At 39.7% G+C, this 18,209-nt stretch overlaps 1 protein-coding gene across 1 annotated transcript; it reads right to left on the bottom strand.

Moving 5' to 3' along the window:
* Window positions 1–15,584: 15,584 nt before the first annotated feature.
* LOC148037684 (uncharacterized) lies at window positions 15,585–18,056 on the bottom strand. Its single transcript, XM_087677142.1, has 4 exons — window positions 17,736–18,056; window positions 16,623–17,627; window positions 16,320–16,525; window positions 15,585–16,184 (listed from the first exon to the last, which is right to left on the bottom strand). Exons 1-2 carry the CDS (start codon window positions 18,054–18,056, stop codon window positions 16,668–16,670), a joined length of 1,281 nt encoding a protein of 426 aa, XP_087533268.1. The 3' UTR covers window positions 15,585–16,184; window positions 16,320–16,525; window positions 16,623–16,667.
* Window positions 18,057–18,209: the final 153 nt, after the last annotated feature.

The following is an 18,209-nucleotide window of genomic DNA, read 5'->3' on the forward strand; positions in this document are numbered from 1 at the left end:
AATAGACGCGATAACAATTTTATCATATATTCGCTCTCCCCCTTAGGGACCAAAAAGTAAAATTTACCTAACATTCCCTCCTTTTTTGGCTAAGGCATATGCTAAAGGTTCAAATAGAATAGTACATGACTTAAGTCCTATCATTCCAATGCAAATTAATAAATCTAGCAAGAGCATTTATGCCTCTTCTCTAAGTGACATTTATATTTTAGCCTTTCCCTATTATACATCATTTTATCTTGGCTTTATCTTCCTTTCTCCTAAGGTAAGGAGTTGCATGTCATCAATGTAAAGTTCACATAATCTCTCCCATGTATGTACCGTCTATATACATTTGCAAACCTTAAACAATATTATCCTCGGTAAAGGTTAATCATAGACTCATCGATGCTCAATACTTTAGAGTCCCATATGTTTCTTATGCTATGCATGGATTCATCGCATAGCAACTAGGTGCAATTTAACTCCCCTTGATACAAGCACTTCATCTTTGAATATTTGAGATGCAATTTATCATTTTCAATAACCTATTCTAGCACCACAACATATAGAACCAAACGTATCTCATGCGAGAATCAAAGCAAGCATCTATCAACTTAGAAGTACCTCACTTACGACTGGAACCACAATTGGATTAACAGTGATGCCTTCACCCGAAGCTTTGTTGCTAGTTGTAGGATTACCATCTACATGCGATATTCTTTGCTTGGAGGCCATCGTCCACAAGTAGACTCAAGAGATTAAGAAGGTGGAATAGAGTCAAGATGGGAGAGTGTAAGAGAAGATGGTTAAATCGAGGATCAAGATAGAGGGAAATTGTGCAGCCTCTCGATTGGAAACTCCATTTCAAAGGTTCCTTCACTTGGTAGGGCATCACCAAGCTCGTCAAGACCGACATCTACCATCTCTAGTAGCATAAACTAGAGATGAATGCTTGTAAGAACTAAAGCACATTGCTCAATCATTTTGCTGCTAGTATTTACTCAATCTGAGTTTTTCATCAGAAAATTAAAACCATTAAATGCTCTACTTCATTTTGTAAGGCTATGTGTACAACTATAAACACATAGATCATCCTATCCTAAACTTGTGTTGCTTGTTGCATATCATGTGTGGTTTCTTTCAAATATCTTAGTCAATGAAATCAGAGAGATGAGTGTCATTCTACTCTCCTCGGAGTCATCAGCAACAAGCATTGAAATCATAGATCATCCTTGTTCAATACAAGGATGATCTATCCTTGTATTGAACAAGGATGATCTATCCTTGTTCATAGATCATCCTTGTTCAATACAAGGTTCATCTACTAAACCATACCACAAGGAGGAGCCAGAAGTCCAGTCTAGGTTCACATCATTGAAGCCTAAAAAGACCATTAAACCTTGGAAGAATATTGCACATAAGAAAGGACCACCAAAGTCATATTTTGAAGTACTACATATGTATGATTTTCAGCCTTTCTCTTCATTGCAATTTTGAATATCAATTGTTTGTAAGGGTGTCCTTGATTTGCTTTCGCATTCATTGGCAAGTTTGTAAGGGACTAGACACTACCCTTGTCTTAGCAAGTGTTAAGACCTTCCCAATGGCCACAACATATGTTGATGTCCACCCTCAAATTCGTAAATTCGATGGCAAATATTTCCACCCATTGCAGGTACTTATCAAGTACAACACTACAAGAGAAAGGCCCTATAGACGTGCACTGTACACGCGAAATAGCGGGCGTGTTTATCAACGTGTTTATCAGCGCGTCTATTGGCACTAGTATATAAAACATGTCTATATACCTGCATTTTTAAACGGCTTATAGATGCGAAAATAAATGCATATATTTTTCATTTCTCATAAAGTCCCTAAATATGACCAAACATCTTAACAGCTAGTATTTTTTTGACCAACTTTACTTCTTTCTGAGTATTACAAATATACATCCAATCATTCAAAGCTAATTATATATGCTACAATGAATGATCAATCTCATCTTCAATGAGATCAGCCCTTGCTAGACTATCTACCTCTAGGTCTATGTTACCAATAGGCAATGAAACAAATAAGTCTATCCCACTGTCAGATGTATTGCTATGCTCAATCTCTTCATCATCATCTGCAACCATATTGTTATTCTCTTCTGCGCTTCCTTGAACATCCTCGCGGGGATAATCTTGCACTGCATCATGTATATCATCAATCATGGCATCATCATGTGCATCATCATTGATTGTTGGATTGTCATCTGCTATCTCTATGTTGGTAGCATTGCCATATATTGGTTTTGAATGATTAGATATGGGGATGACGTGCCACCATCGGTTATTGTTTACCATTGGGTGATACACAACCTGCATTTAAAAAATAAAAAGTAAGCAACTTAGATATTTATTGTATTTTGAGAATGTATTAAGAAGTAATATATATGAAAATAAATAGCTTCTAATATACATGCTCGCATTGTTGAGGTAGTACGAATGTGTCATTCTTGCCTTGGTGAAATTTTGTAGAGTCAATCACTACAAAACCACTTGGATGACGTCTAATTGTGCAATGCTCACCCGTTGTTACTACTTCTTTAAACCACTTCACATCTAGTACATATATAAAAAATCGCCTAAAGTCAAGCTTCAAAATATCTTGGATCAAGCCACAATAACCTTCCATGGTGCCATTGGTATCCTGGAAGTTTGCAAGGATACCACAATCTTGGGTATTTCTCTTATCATCTATACGTTGAGTTCGAAAATGTTTACCTTCACACCAAATAGCATTAAACAATGTGCACTAGTAGTACATTGTTGAGATCATATTAATGATTTAGTTAAAGATGAAACATGTGAAATTATTATATCATATATAACTAAAGATAACTTAATTATAAGTATGTCTCACCTTTGATAAGCAACCTCATGCGTATTCCCACTTCTCTTGCGATATATCCATCACCTCCTATTTTTCCATCTTCTCCATTTCTTTATGTAGCAAATCTATATCAATGTGATGTGGAAGTGCACTTAAATGTTCTAGATATGGGACATTACGTCCATGTCTAGCACGAAATGCTTGCCTTTCACTTACTCTTCTTGCCCTTGCTTCTTTATATAGTGTCACCCATTTGCTCATTACTTCGCTGTTAAGCACACAAAATACATTTGACTTATGAAGTTCCTATTTCATTAGCACTTTGCTTCTTCCTTTTCCTTGAGGTATTATAGAGGTCATTCTCAAATCTTCATCATCTTTCCATAGTCATGGTAAAGAGGGGTCCACTTTAGTAAGATATTCATAAATTTGTAGAAGGGATAATTGCACTAACCAACCCTCAGCTATGCTTCTCTCGGGCCGTGCATTTTTCCTTACAAAATCTTTTAGGGTTTTCATAAAGCGCTCTAGAAAAAACATCCACCTTGCATGAACTACCCCGCAAATTGCGATCTCATCAATCAGATCTATAAGTAAGTGTACTTGAGTAGTCAAAATGGAGCGAAGAAAAGTTTCCTCCACCAAACAAACCACCTCAATGGACAATACTCGAGCCTCTTGCAACATATTTGGATTGATTTCATTCAAACTCACAAATCTACCAACATGCAATTGAGAACAATGATTAGTTTTATCCATAAATTCAAGCGACGTGATGTACGTAATATGTAAAATAAAAAATAAGTATAATGTATACATATCTCGCGAGCTCACCCATATTGTAAATGATATCACGCACATCTTTCGAAACACAATGGGATATGCTAGTAGGAAGGATGAACTATATGTAACTATTCATACATTGTTAATTAGTCTACATAGTTACTCCACTAATTAATATATTTATGGCTATGAAAATCCTTACTTGAATCATTTTGTGCCAATCGTGAGACTTCAAACTGGATAGTTTCTCCACACCTCTTTTCTTTTTCTTTATGAAGGCTCCCTTGAGGCATCTCATATATCCTGTGGGAGTTCAAAAGCTACATATCTACTGCTTCACCATCTTTTCTTCGGTCTTCGACAACATCCAAGGTGCACGCAGTAACTCGATATTTCCTCTGGGTCCAATGCATGGCCAAGCTCGGCTCATACATCCAATGCTATGTAAATCCTCCCTTACATTGATAGAATCACGAGCCTTGATTAAGTGATCCCATAATGTACAGGCAACATTCTTGAATATATGCATGGGGTCCAACAGGTGATTGATCTTGAGTTCAATCCAATATGGGAGACAAAAAAATATAGAGAATCTAAGTGGAGGATGATCATTGGCGTGTGTCCAAGTGTCCTTCCAATCTTGAATGGTCAAAGATTGTGGAGTTCTTCCATTAGTGGGGGGTGCATATTTGGGGTGGTCAATAGGAAGAAAACGATGATGATTGTCATAGATAACCTTCTTCAAGTATGTCGGTCTAGAAGAAACCAGAGAGGGACCGCAAATTGGACATGCATGATATCCTGATGTAATTAAAATTATAAAAACAAGTGGGTTAATGATGACATATATTTGATTAAGGGTAAGAATGAATAAAATAGAGTACGCAACTACCTGAACACTCTCCATAGCTTGGAAAGTCATGCACGGTCCACAACAACATGCCCTTGAAAGTGAAATCTCTAGAGGACAATGATGCACTCACATCTTGCACCTCAATACCTCTCTATAGCATTTCTAGCTCCTCGATCAAAGGCTCTAAATAAACATCCATGTTTTTTACTTTGTGTTTTCTGGGAATCAAAAGGGACAACATTACATGTCCTTTTTTTATTACCATGGACGGAGGGATATTATAGTTCACCAATACCACTCACCATACACTATATGAGGTGCTTTTGATGCCAAATGGATTTATTCCATCTAATCCTAAACCAACTCTCAAATTTCTGGGCTCTTCTTTGAAAGTAGGCCACAAATTGTCTACGTGTTGCCAAGCTAGTGTGTCTGAAGGAATTCTCCACTTTCCATCACTTGAATGGTGACTAGCATGCCATGACATGAGTCTCACAATAGATTCACACTTAAACATAAGTTGAATACGTGGAATAATAGGAAAATGTCGCAAAACCTTACGAGGCACATCCATTGATTTCATCTCCTGGTTGTATCTTGGTTCACCACAAATAGGACACTGTCGTGCAAATGCATGATCCCCACGAAACAAGATGCAATCATTGACACAAATTTGTAAATTTGATGGCAAATATTTCCACCCATGGTAGGTACTTATCAAGTACAACATTTTGGAGAGAGGGTATTGGCCTGTCATTCAAGGCACTAGAGCTGTAAACTCTACAAATCTGGTTGATGTAGAGGATGACCAACGTGCCCAAGCAATCATCATGTTACACTTAGATGAGTCCTTGATTCATCATGTTGATCAACTAAATACTGCTAAAGAAAAATGGGATGAGCTTGAAAAGCTCAATGGAGCCAATGATAAAAATACTAAAATCTTCCTTAAAATTGAATTCTTTAGCTTGGAATAAAAATCAGGAGAAGACTTGGAAAAATTCATTTCTCACATGAAGGGTCTCATGGCACAGCTTGCCTTAGTACAAGCTCCAATCCATGAAGAGGATGCTATTGCTATTCTCCTAAAAGCTATGAAAAAGGTGTTTCCTACCCTTGTAATCACTCTTACCAACAATCCAAATCCTACCTTGGAACCACAAAGAAGGCAGCACCAGTCATGCATCTTTAACTTCTTGTGATCAAGTTTTGGTACATACAATTCTCACTAAATGTTATTTTTGTAAGAAAAAATGGCATATTGTAAACAATTGGTGGAAGAAGTATCTCGAAAAAATGAAATGTAAAAAATGCAAGAAGATAGGGCATATCACTAGTAAATGCCCCAAAATTCTTGAAGTACCCAAAGAATTGGTGGCCAACTATGTCTCCAATCCATCTGATGATCGACTTTTTTGAGTCTCTAAACCATCTAGCTGTAAACACTCATGTAGCCTAATCTATAAAGGCATCCCATTTTTTTTTAGGGGGGGACATCTTACATGCTTTGTAATCCAATGCCACCCTGGCATTGAGGGGGGGTGTTAGAAGATAGACATAGGAACCCACCGTAAGCAAGGGTATATGAGGGGGGCAGATGGGTGTGAATAGCTTGAAGGACAGGAGAAACCCTAGCTAGGCACAGTAAATAGCCTATGGGTCACTATCAAAGTGTGAGAGAGTGTACCCGAGTTGTACTTGCAAGAAACTTAGTGAATAAGATTTTGTTCTTGTACTTTGAGCTCTCTTCTCCCTCTTGTGCACACATTCCAACACTTTCCTCTTTGATATTTCCACAACACAAAAGGAGAGTATTCCAATGGATTAGTATTGTTGTTTGTACACCATAGGGTCTAACGAAAGAACAATTTACTATGAGAAAGCCAATTGAAGAGAACAATGCATTTGGAAAGTTGCATGAAGGCCAAATTGGTGAGTTCTTGGAAATTTGGAAGACCACTATGGCGTAGGAGGAGACTCATGAAAAGATTCAAGATTTCCCTTCAAGCACTATAGGTTCCCATTCTATAATAATTTTCTATTGTGTAGGTCAAAATAAGTGATAACGAGCTGTGGCCACTAGCATCCAAGGACCTACGGGTGGGTCCCAAGGCATATGGCAGACATGGACCCTATGATGCAGGAGGAGTCAACCTTTAGAATGGATCGACACTCCTCTTTGCATGCCATATGGTCTGACACCTATGCAAGGTTCACCAACAAATGGCAAAGCGGACCCTACAATGCACGAGGGGGCTTTTGAAGGGGATAAAAATTATTGCTTGTGTGCTGACAATAGCTAGAATAATTTGATATTGGGTGATCCAATAGAAGGGATAAATAGTTGTGGAAAGGGGCATCAAGGCCCAATGGATAGGTGCATAAATGAATGAAAAAGTTGGACCCTGTGACATGGGAAGGGACTTTTGGATAGATCCACCACTACTAAATGATTTGAATGTGGATAACCTCCTCCATCCATGTACTCCTAACACTATGGCATGATTATTTAACTAGTCTAGAAGCGGCAATAGTAGTTAGGTCAAACTTAGCAAGGTCAAAGAGGCAATAGTCAAAATGAATTTGAGATATTGTTGTTGAATGAAGGGCATAAGATCAATTATTATTGTTGCCTCATTAGAAAGGAAACTGTGAGATTTAATCACAAGAAAATATCATGAGAAGGAACTCTTGGCACATGGAAATTGTTTGTAGAATCAATGGAAATATCCCTACCTTTACAAAAACAACTGGGGAAAATGTTAAAGAGGACTATAAACTTGGACTGCAGTGTGCACTTGAGACTAGTTAGATAAGAGGAAATTAGAGAGTTACGCGTTGTGTGTTCCAAGTGGAAAAAAATGGTTTATGTCATGCAATGTGTCTATTTATAGAGAGTTGATATCATGACAACATCGGTGCATTGCAAATATGTAAACCACGACATACATGCCATGTGGATGATCATATGCTGAGATTTATAGTATGCTACACATGGCGATCAGGATTTTTGGCATGTCTCGCAACATGGTAACCTGATATTTTTGGCATACTTTGCCATATTGCAAGTCAATATATTTGGCATGTTTTGCCATGTGCCATCCATAATATCTAGTATGTTTAACATGTGGCATCTGTGATATCTAATTTTCTTATCACATAGCACATTGACATCTCACAGGTGTGGCTCCCATAGATAAAAACCAATCACAATATTGCTCTTTTAACTACTCACTCGCGCAATTCATGATGAAGAATTTTGATCTACTCCTCAAGTCTACTATTCACACCACTTCTCAAGCCAACCTTTCATATATTATAGGTATTTTTCTATCACGTTCTTGATGCTTTTCAAGCCGGATCCAATGGAGCACATCATGTGCTTTCTTGTCTATGAAATGACTATTTTGCATGCCATGTGCTTTTGAATTTTAGACGGGGTCATCAGAGTAAAGATGTGATCCCTCCTATTTGAAATTTTGATTTTATTCTTTGTGTTCAAGAAGTCAGACACAATGGCACACATATCGTGGTTCTTATTACTTTGGAGCATACTAAAGCATGTCATAAGGTTTAGAAAGTATCAAAATCAAGGTCTACATAGTTCATAATGGGGTTATCTTTGAATGAAACCATTGCTTTGCATGGCATGTGGTATGAAATTTTGGACAGACCCCATGGTACACACATGTTGGTTCAAATTTCTCTAGTCTAGACTTATGCATGTCATAAGGTCCAAATGTATCCAAAATCAATATTTATTTGCATTTTTCTATGTAGGCTCTAGGATCCTATATAATGGAAAAAATGAAAAATACCATGAAAAAAGTATGTAGAGGCCAGCTTTGAAGTAGAGGCAACCCCAACTATCCAAACTCCTTCACATGAAGAAGATACCAATCGCACTCCTAAAGTAGTACCTCTTTCCAAACTTGAACTTCAGGGTGAACGGGAAGAAGAGTTGTAGGGCAAGAGAGTGGTTAGAGAGGGAGCTAAAGTTTTTGACACTAGAACATGTGGATGGAACTAACCATTCCAAGTTTAGCGGCATCAGGTGGCTGAACCCAAAATGCAAGGAATACATTGTTAGAGGGCAACCTTGAAGAAAAGGCAACCCCAGTTGTCCAAACCCCTTTGCATAGAGAAGATACCAATCACACTTTTGAAGCAATACCTCTTGCTAAACTTAAGTTTTAGGGAAAATGGGAAGAAGAATTATAGGTCAAGATAGTGGTCGAAGAGGGAGCATAAGTTCTTATCATTGAGTCCAGGTCTTCAAGGTACTCGGACCCTTCAGCATGCAAATATTATGGCCATCCACTTTGGGTTTATCCCATCCACATCATAGAGTTTGAGCATGAATGTCCACTTGTTTTCAATTTTATCTAATCAAAGTTCATGTATAATTTTTACAGGTGTCTAATTCTTACACTCCTTCAAGCTGACAAGATCAACAAGGTTTATGTTGTTGATCCCCTTGTATCTGCAAAGACAAATGCAAATTTGATTGATTTTTTCTACAAGAGATAAAGCCTACAGAACTCCAATTAGTCATTATTTCATATCACAAGGGATACACTGTTGTCCTACTTACTCTCATACAAAGAAAATATTTAATTGTTACCTTAACATATAGTGCTCAAATATATTCTAATATGTAGTTCACACTAGAGCACATCAATGCTTGATCTAAAATTCATGAAAATTTGTCTTATGAATTCCCTCAATGGTTTCCATGGTGAAGTCAGATTGGAAGTGTGAAATTGATTTTCCTCTCATGGTGTTTTCCAAATGTATTTCTATTGACTATCAAAATCATATCAAACAGGTTTTCTAAAAAACAATTTCTTTCCATTGAGGACAAAGTTTGACAACTTTAAAGGGATATTTGTCTATAGTTTGCAAGTCCCACACCAATCAGACAACTCTTTACGTGGTTAGAGTGTAATTTGGTAAGAAAACTTTATGCGTGAAAGCAATTCAATAATTGTAGGTAAAGTTCAACTTTTTAAGCATTATGGAAATATATTTCCATTATCTTTTATATTTTTAATCATATTTTTGTAGTTCACATAGGATTGCTATCAAGATGACTTTGTTTGGCTAGTAAGGGCACTGGCAATCAAGGTTCTTATCAAAGGGCATGTTGAGATCCTAGCTGACCCAAACTCCCTTGAGCTTGAAAGAATACCTAGAGCCAATAAGAAAGATTCATCTAAGAAATCAAGCACAACAAAGAAGCTAGTTGTTGCAATGAATCCGAATACACACAAGAAACCAATGATAACCAAGTAGTCGGCTGCCAAGAAGCTGGCAGTAGCCAAATAGCCAACAATAGGAGCCAAGAAGGCACCTACCAAGAAGCCTATATCTACAAGTAAGAATAAGGAGCCTCCATTTGGTAAGCATAAGAGAATAATTGAGGAAATAGTTGGAGTAGCCAAGGGGACAACCAACAAGAAAGAGAACATTGGTGATGATGAAGGCCCAATGCCACCGTATAATTTTCCAAAAGCATCATCACAAAGGGAAAGTGAAGCTCAAGACTCCCACACTACACCTGGCAGCTCCCAACATGACTCACTAAAGTCTCCACAAAGGAAAAGTGAAGATCAAATCTCCCCTAGAAGATCCCTTGGTTCAACAAACAGGCAACTAGAGTCTAGATCATCTCCTTAGGAACCTTGCAATACCCCAAGTAGGGATGTATCAAACAAGGCCCTTGTAAATATAAATGACTCTTTTTATTCATTAAAAATCAATACCTACTTGATGAATTTTGGAAAATTTTTGAGTTACTCTTATTCTCTTTAGAAATGCTAGTTTTTACAACTCTCTCTATTTCATTAGAAGCATGCTAGTCTTTTGTAAACTCAAGCACTAAAAAGGCAAATGCAAAAGGTTATACAAAGGAAATAAGTCCTAACCCTTTGAAAATCTTACAATGCCCTCCTGGGCAGCTAAAAACATGTATATGCCTTTTCTACCCTTTTTCCAATCAATTCACCATTTAACTCTAACCAAGAACTTATATGTGTGGTTATTGATAGACTTTGTGTTGCTTCTCTAGCATCTTCCCAATGTCCAATTCTTGTTTACATATAAATATATTTAAACCCCATCCTCCAAGTATACAATCACTATAAAGTTATTATTGCTTTCCTCAGAGTCCAGACTCCAAAGGTATCCATGCACAAGTTTTATCTTCTTTCATCTCCTATACTAGAAAGAAAGATATAGTGTTTGCTTTGGAATGTTGTATGATAAGGTACTAAGTTTCTTCGAATATTTGTAGAGAAACAAATCATCCTTGCCTTCTTTCTTAATCAACAATGAATTTTCTCCAAAGAATTTAATTATTATACTGGATGACATTCTTCTAGCCAACCACATTGTTTTCTTGTCCAAAGAAAGCCCTTACGTTGGCAACACGTGTGGTGTGGAACAAGTCACAAATGGCTTTGGTAAGAAATACCATGCTAGCTGGTCATGTCCAAGAACTCTTGTAAACAAGACACACTTGTGAATTAACACGTGATCAAGCTATGAATGTTGCATCTGTGCTTCAAAATAGGCCACTTGACATGTTGTATGAGAGTTTTGTGATGCTAGAGAATGTAAATTGTATAGCCCCAACTGTGTTTGGGAGCCATATTTTAGGCCATGCCCAAGGTTGCAAGCAATTTGCTTGTAGATAGCCTAGAAGAGTAAAACTTACAATATTAATCACAAGAGGGCATCGTCTCTTATCTTTGGCCTAAATGTGATGCACATCATCAATGAGTCTACAATTGCTACCATAGCTTATGGCTTTAACAAGAAGGCTAGTACTAGTATTGGTGAGAAAAATGTGCTTATCTTTCACTTAGGTAGAGACACACTCGATGTGTGTCTTCTCACCATTTAGGAGGGTATTTTTGAAGTAAAGGCCACTACTCAAGACACTCATTTGGGTGGGTGGTGTATGGATCCTATTGGCAAGTGCTTGAGGGATGCCAAGACATAGAAGAGCTCTATCCATGATGTTGACCTTATGGGAAACTCAACTAGGGATCCAAAAGTTCAATACCCTCTGATGCATTAATGTAAGGAGCTCTAAAATGTTCGGCTTGGGGTGGATTAGCCAAGGAACCATTCACAGTTCATAGCTACCCAATCACAACAACTTGATTAAAACTAAATAGAATGAAACTAGCAATAGAGAGACATTTCCAACTTGAAGCTTCCATCATTGCAAAGTTTGTACCATGCAATGCTCAAAGAGATAGAGCTCAATGAGATGAGATAATATTTTTGAGGAGTGAGAGGTTGTTGCCCTTTGTATTGATGTTCTAATAAATTCAGCTCATCTGGGATGAATCGGAAGATGTTAGGCTCAATGGTAAAAAAATAAAGACTAGACTAGACTCAATAATATTTAATTTAAGACATTGTATAGTTCCATTGTTGGGATTATCCCAAAATGTTAGTCCATTAAGTTTTGGTAAAGTTAGATTTTCCAATATTCCATATCTTTGTTTGGTGGAACAACATAGGATGTTTATAAAAAATATATATTTTCTTCAATGAAAAAGGAGAATGGGTGATAAGGAAAAATGAGGTTTTTGATTTAAGCATGCATCACACAAAAGGTACTTGTCAAGGACTTCAATGGCTATCATTCCATGCTTCTTGATGGAAACGCATTTGCACAGACTAAAAGTTACTCTCCAATCTCTAAAATAACCATCTTATCTAAAGTAAAAGGTTTTACAAGCTAAAGATAATGTTATGAAAAGAAAATTGCATCGCCTTACAATGAGTTGTCAATTGTTGCCACATTTAGGGTTCCAAGTGAAGATCCTTCATAGTATATCCTTGCATACAATTTTTAATCATGTATTTTGAACCCGAGAATTTATCCTATGTAGTGAAATCTCACATTTCCTCTTTTCCATTTATTTATCTTGTGAGGATATTTACAAGGTGCAAGCATTGTTATCCAATCTTATAGCAATATCTATGTTGATGAATACCATAGATAATCCTCTCTTGTATTGTAGCACGTACATGCTTGTATGGGGTTAGATCCCCATCTTGAAGAAGCACTACAAGAAGAAGCCATGGAGAATGAATACCAAGGTATTGACAAGAAATGAGGTTGAGATAGAATAAGAATACTAAAAATTTGAGTTTAGAGAAGTTGGAGCAATAAAACAGTGACAACTACGAGATGAATACATATAAAAAAGGCAAGAACTACAAAAGCTTCTAAATAATCTCTTGCTTTGAGTTATAATTAAAAGTAATCCACTTTTATTATTTTTAGATGACTTTAAAGTACCCAACTTTTCAAAAAGTCATATTTAGGGCTAAAAGCAAGGAAGAGGACCTCAAAAAAGTCATTGTCAAGGAAGAATTAGTTAGTTGGAATTTCCTCATGAGGATAAGTTTAGAGGCTCATTTTCACCTTCTTGCTGGTTTTAGAAAAAAGTTGGCAGAATTAGTAGAGATCAAATGTCATATTGGACCGCACATGGTAGTTTCCTATTGGCCTATTCACACCGATCTCATCATTAGTGAATGCTCACTAAAAGGCATATTCACATTGATCTCATCATTAGTGAATGCTAACTAAAAGGCCCTGTTTCCCTCAAAATCTAGCCAATGAAAATTCTAATGATGAAATAATTAAAAATAAGAAAATTGGATGATTGTCAAATGATAATCTTGTCAAAGTGCTTCATCCGCTAACTTTAATTCTCTAATCAGTTGTTGCCACATGTCTGTTGTTGAAGGATTGTGGTACCATCCAAAAATATTGCTTCAACATTATGGATGGTGATTGCTTGAAAATTTTCCTATCTATTTATATGTAATGATGTGGAATAATAAAAATGAGAACCTAGTCATTAAGGTCCATGTAGGTAATTAGTGCTTGTCATGTTATTCATCCAATAGGAGAATCTATTGCAATATTGGCAACAACATCCAAAGACACTTTTACAGACAAGAGGGTGTTACTATTGAGTTGAATACAAAACATATTTAGCTTTATTGCTAATATTGCCAAGCACTATATGATGGTGCAAGAGCTCTATGGATGCCAAATAGTTGCACGAAGAAATTTTATCAAAGTGGTAGCCTCTAGCATTATGCCTCTACTAGAGACATTTCATGATCAAGGAATGAGCACATGTAACTATTATCAAATTAGGTTTTCTACAAGAAAACCCTTACATTGGTAGCACATTAGGTGAGGTTAAGAAGTCACAAATGACTTGGTAAGAAATACCATGCTAGCCTATCATGTTTAAGAACTCTTGTAAATAGGAGACACTTGTGAATTAATGATCAAGCTATGAATGTTGCATCTGTGCTTCAAAACAGGCCACTTGACATGTTGTATGAGAGTTTTGTGATGCTAGAGAATGTTATTTGTATAACCCCAAATGTGTTTGTGAGCCATATTTTAGGTCATGCCCTTAACAAGGTTGCAAACAATTCGCTTGTGAATAGCCTAGAAGAGTGACGCTTACAATATTAAGCACAAGAGGGCATCGTCTCTTATCTTTGGCCTAAATGTGATGCACAACATCAATGAGCCGAGAATTGCTACCATAGCTTATGGCCCTAACGAGAAGGCTACTACTAGTATTGGTGAGAAAAATGTGCTTATCTTTCACTTAGGTGGAGACACATTTGATGTGTTTCTTCCCACCATTGAGAAGGGTATTTTTGAAGTAAAGGCCACTACTCAAGACAACCATTTGGGTGGGTGGTGTATGGATCCTATTGACATGTGCTTGAGGGATGCCAAGATGTAGAAGAGCCCTATCCATGATGTTGACCTTATGGACATCTCAACTAGGATCCCAAAATTTCAAGATACATTAATGTAAGGAGCTCTAAAATGTTCGGCTTGGGGTGGATTAGCCAAGGAACCATTCGCAGTCCATAGCTATCCAATCACAATAAAATGATTCAAACTAAATAGAATGAAACTAGAGATAGAGAGACATTTCCAACTTGAAGCTTCGATCATTGCAAAGTTTGTATCATGCAATGCTCAAAGAGATAGAACTCAATGCGATGAGATAAGATGTTCTGAGGAGTGAGAGGTTGTTGCCCTTTTGTACTGGTGTTCTAAGAAAGTCAGCTCATGTGGGATTAATTGAAAGACTCTAGGCTCAATGCTAAACAAATGAAAACTAGACTAGACTCAAGAGAGCTAGGGGCCGAGCCACAAGGGATCATTAGCAACGGCTCACCCCAACGAAACCTCCCCTTAAGCCTTTGTTGTGTTTTCTTCTTCTTATCCACTTCTTCTACTACTTTAACTTGTTTGTATCATCCCTTGAGTGTTTCTTCTAGTGCAATTATAAGAGCCCTCGTGGAAGAGTCTAGCACAACTTTTGAAGGAGAGTAGTAGGAAGAGTGTAGCGTGGCTGCTTTCGAAGAAGAGAGTAAAGATTCCATCACTTACTTCTTCTACTAAAACCATCTTTATCTTGATCACTGTACATATTTGCCTTTCCTTGAGCAAGATTTCTTCTTTGATTTGTCATTGCCTTACTGCTTTTGCTATGTTTTGAATGCTTCTCACTAATGCAATCATATGCTTGAAGTAGACATGCATGATGGGCGGTCTTACCAACATGCTTATTGCCCAGGTGGTGGTGTCTAGAGCCCCAAATCATGCTCAAATGTGCATGGAAAGGTCTTACCATTAAATGGATGTACCTAATCCTATTACGTGATTATAATGCATACAAAGTTGCCATGATTGGCTTTTATTCGTGCATATAGTAATTGTTGAATGTACAAAAGTTATGAGCTTCAACCGATTTTGTTTTTACAAGGAGTGTGTGGATGAGCTTCAAAATGGGAAGCTCATGGGCGTGCCCTTAGAAGGATGCCGTCGCGCAAAATAGGGGGTTTGAACTCCTCCTACGATGCACCAAGAATGGAGTTGCTTGTAGCTTGTAAAGAGCGGATCATCATGCAGCATCTTACATTGGTCTTTCTATCTGAGGGTAAATGCATTTTCAAACAATCAATATCTAGATCCAAACACAACCCAGATACAAGAAACCATAATTATCCTGTTACTTTCTCTACGATTGCAATACAATTAGCGCAAAACGATGGTGACCATTTATTTAAAGCCCCCATGTAGATGTGACGGTTGTGCTTTCAGAAACAAATTTATGATGAGAAATGTCACAAGTTACAACGTCCACGATGAGAGTCGCACAATTTGTTTGTCAAAACAGGGAATGAATATGTTGTTTCAGTACAATATTCGCATAATGGTTCGACACTCTGATCATGTTGCAACAGCGAACAGACAGTGCAATAGTACTCTTCTGATCTGGGACAGTGAAAGCCATGGCTGGCTCAGACTCAAGAAATTAATGGAGCAACCGCAGAAGCGCTATCTGGAGATTTTGAGCAGGGGCCCATCTTTAGTTATGGAAAGTCGGGCATCAATTTGATCTGGAGCAATCCTAGTGCCATATTTCATTGTGACAGAGCAATCCTAGCCCATCTTTATTTATGGAAGGGGCTCATCTGCTGCAGAAATGCGGGATCTGGGTTGTAGTCACGGCATCATCGACCTGAGCTTTATAGTCATTGATGCTGACACAATCAGCTTCCATAAAATTCTCTGCTTCGTTATCCTCTCCTACTTTTCGTGCTAAGGCAGGGCCTGCATCAGGGTACGGCATAGAACATGCCACATCTGCGCGCAGGCAAAAGCTTGGGTGCATCACCTGCATAAAAGTCATTGGCACTCTGTACATCAACCATATTCTCCATTACCTGCATGGTGGGCATCCATTACCTGCATGGTGGGCATTGGAGGAAAAACCTCTCCGCATTCTGAGGCACAAGTCTCGATCATATCTCCTTTGTTGTTTAGCTTTCGAGGACTGCATGCATCAAGAGCAGCAAGGAAGGCTGCAACAGCTTCTTCCTCCTCCTCTTCCTCTTCTTTTCCTTCTTCGGCTACCTCTTCTTCTTACGCTGTGAGAGCAGACCCATCATCGTCTGCAACAAAGGAATTACTGAGGCAGAGCTGAAATACTATCCAAAAGAGAAAGCCCTGATGGTGTATGCGAAAGGGCGGGCACTGAAGTAATATTACCCAGGGATTCAAAAATTCTGTACCACCACATCCACTCAGGCTGCATTATACTCTGCCAAAAAGGCCAGTGAGACGCCAGCCTCGTGCGGCCCGTGCAGAACAAGTGCTTACGCAGGAGCTGCCTCGCCCTGCTGCTGCCGCTGCTGCTGCTGCTGTAGGTAGCTGCTCAGACTCAGGTGGAGGTGGTAGCCTGGATGCCACGGCTGCCAGGTAGGTGTCTGCATCCGCCGTGACGTGGGATGCGGCGAAGGCGAGGGCGGCATGTGTGTGCTCATCACTGGACGAGGCGAGCAGGCGGTCCTCGCACATGCAGAGGATGGTGATGGCAGCGGCCAGGAGCACGTCGGAGGTGCCCTCGGTGAAGAGGATGTCCCAGAGACGGAGGGTGGTCTCGGCGGGAAGGTGGGAGGTGGTGAAGAGGGTCATGAGCCACTGGGTGGGCAAGAGGGAGGGGTCGTAGAGCAAGTGCTCGGAGAGGTGCTCGTAGGTGCGAGGGCAGGCGTCGCGGAGGCGTGTGAGGAAGGCGGCACTGGCGTGCTCTGCCGCGGTGCCCAAGAGGAGCTCGCTGTAGGTGTGGGGGGGCAAGATGTGCTCCACTAGGACGGTGAGGAGCCAGAAGGCATCTTCCTCACTGTTCTGGGTCACCAAGAGCAGCGTGGCCGCGAGGAAGTTGAGGCCCTGGCAGTAGCGCACCTCGGAGTTGCGCAGGGCATAGGCGGTGAGGACGTTCTCGAGGGCGAGGCAGCCCTCCTCGCTCTGAAACCAGGGGTGAGAGGGGAATGTGCGTGGGATGTCGAGGGCAATCTGCCGCAGAGCCCCCTGCACGCCTGGCGCTGCTGCTGCGGACGGGCTATTGCGACACAGCCATAGAAGGTCGCTGTAGTAGGTGGTGGGCGCGCGGGAGCGTGCACGCTGGGCTCCGGAGAGGGCAAGCCACACACGGGCTCGAAAGGAGGGGGCACACCCTGTGTGCGGATGATCTCCCTCACAAATATGGCCGGCACATCACCTGCACGGCCCGCGGTGGTGGTGGTGGTGCCGGAGCAAGAAGATGATTTGCCTCCTGATCTTTGGCCTGCTGCTGCTGGCGCTGGTGCTGCGACGACGTCAAACCAGTCCTCTCCGTGCAGAGAGGCCATGGCCTGCCAGAACTGCTCCTTTGCCTCCTGACCTTTGGCCTGCTGCTGCTGCGACGACGTCGAACCAGTCCTCCCCGTGCCGAGAGGCCATGGCCTGCCAGAACTGCTCCTTTGCATCCTCCATCATCATAAGAAAATGTATAGCTGCAATGCCAAGCAGTCTGTCTGTATGTGTGCCTGGTACAGCAAGCCGCTTGTAAAGCTTCTTCTTCTTCTTCTTGCTGGGCGCTCGAACGTGCCGCCTCCCTCCCTCCAGCAGATGCCCCCCGACCTTTCCAGCTCTGTGATGTATCATGCATGCTGTTACCTTTTTTGCGTACGTGTCTTGTGGGTCCCCATACGAATTGACTCTTGTTGTGTGCAGCATGGTATCCTTGCTGGCCTGCACATTCTAATGCTTCTTAAATGATTTGCATTCATCGACCTGTCTTCATTCTTCACACATGAA

Source organism: Lygodium microphyllum, chromosome 4, assembly GCF_053477565.2.
Source record: "Lygodium microphyllum isolate KBCC chromosome 4, Lygodium_microphyllum_v1.1.10, whole genome shotgun sequence".
In the NCBI taxonomy this organism is placed as follows: Eukaryota; Viridiplantae; Streptophyta; class Polypodiopsida; order Schizaeales; family Lygodiaceae; genus Lygodium; species Lygodium microphyllum.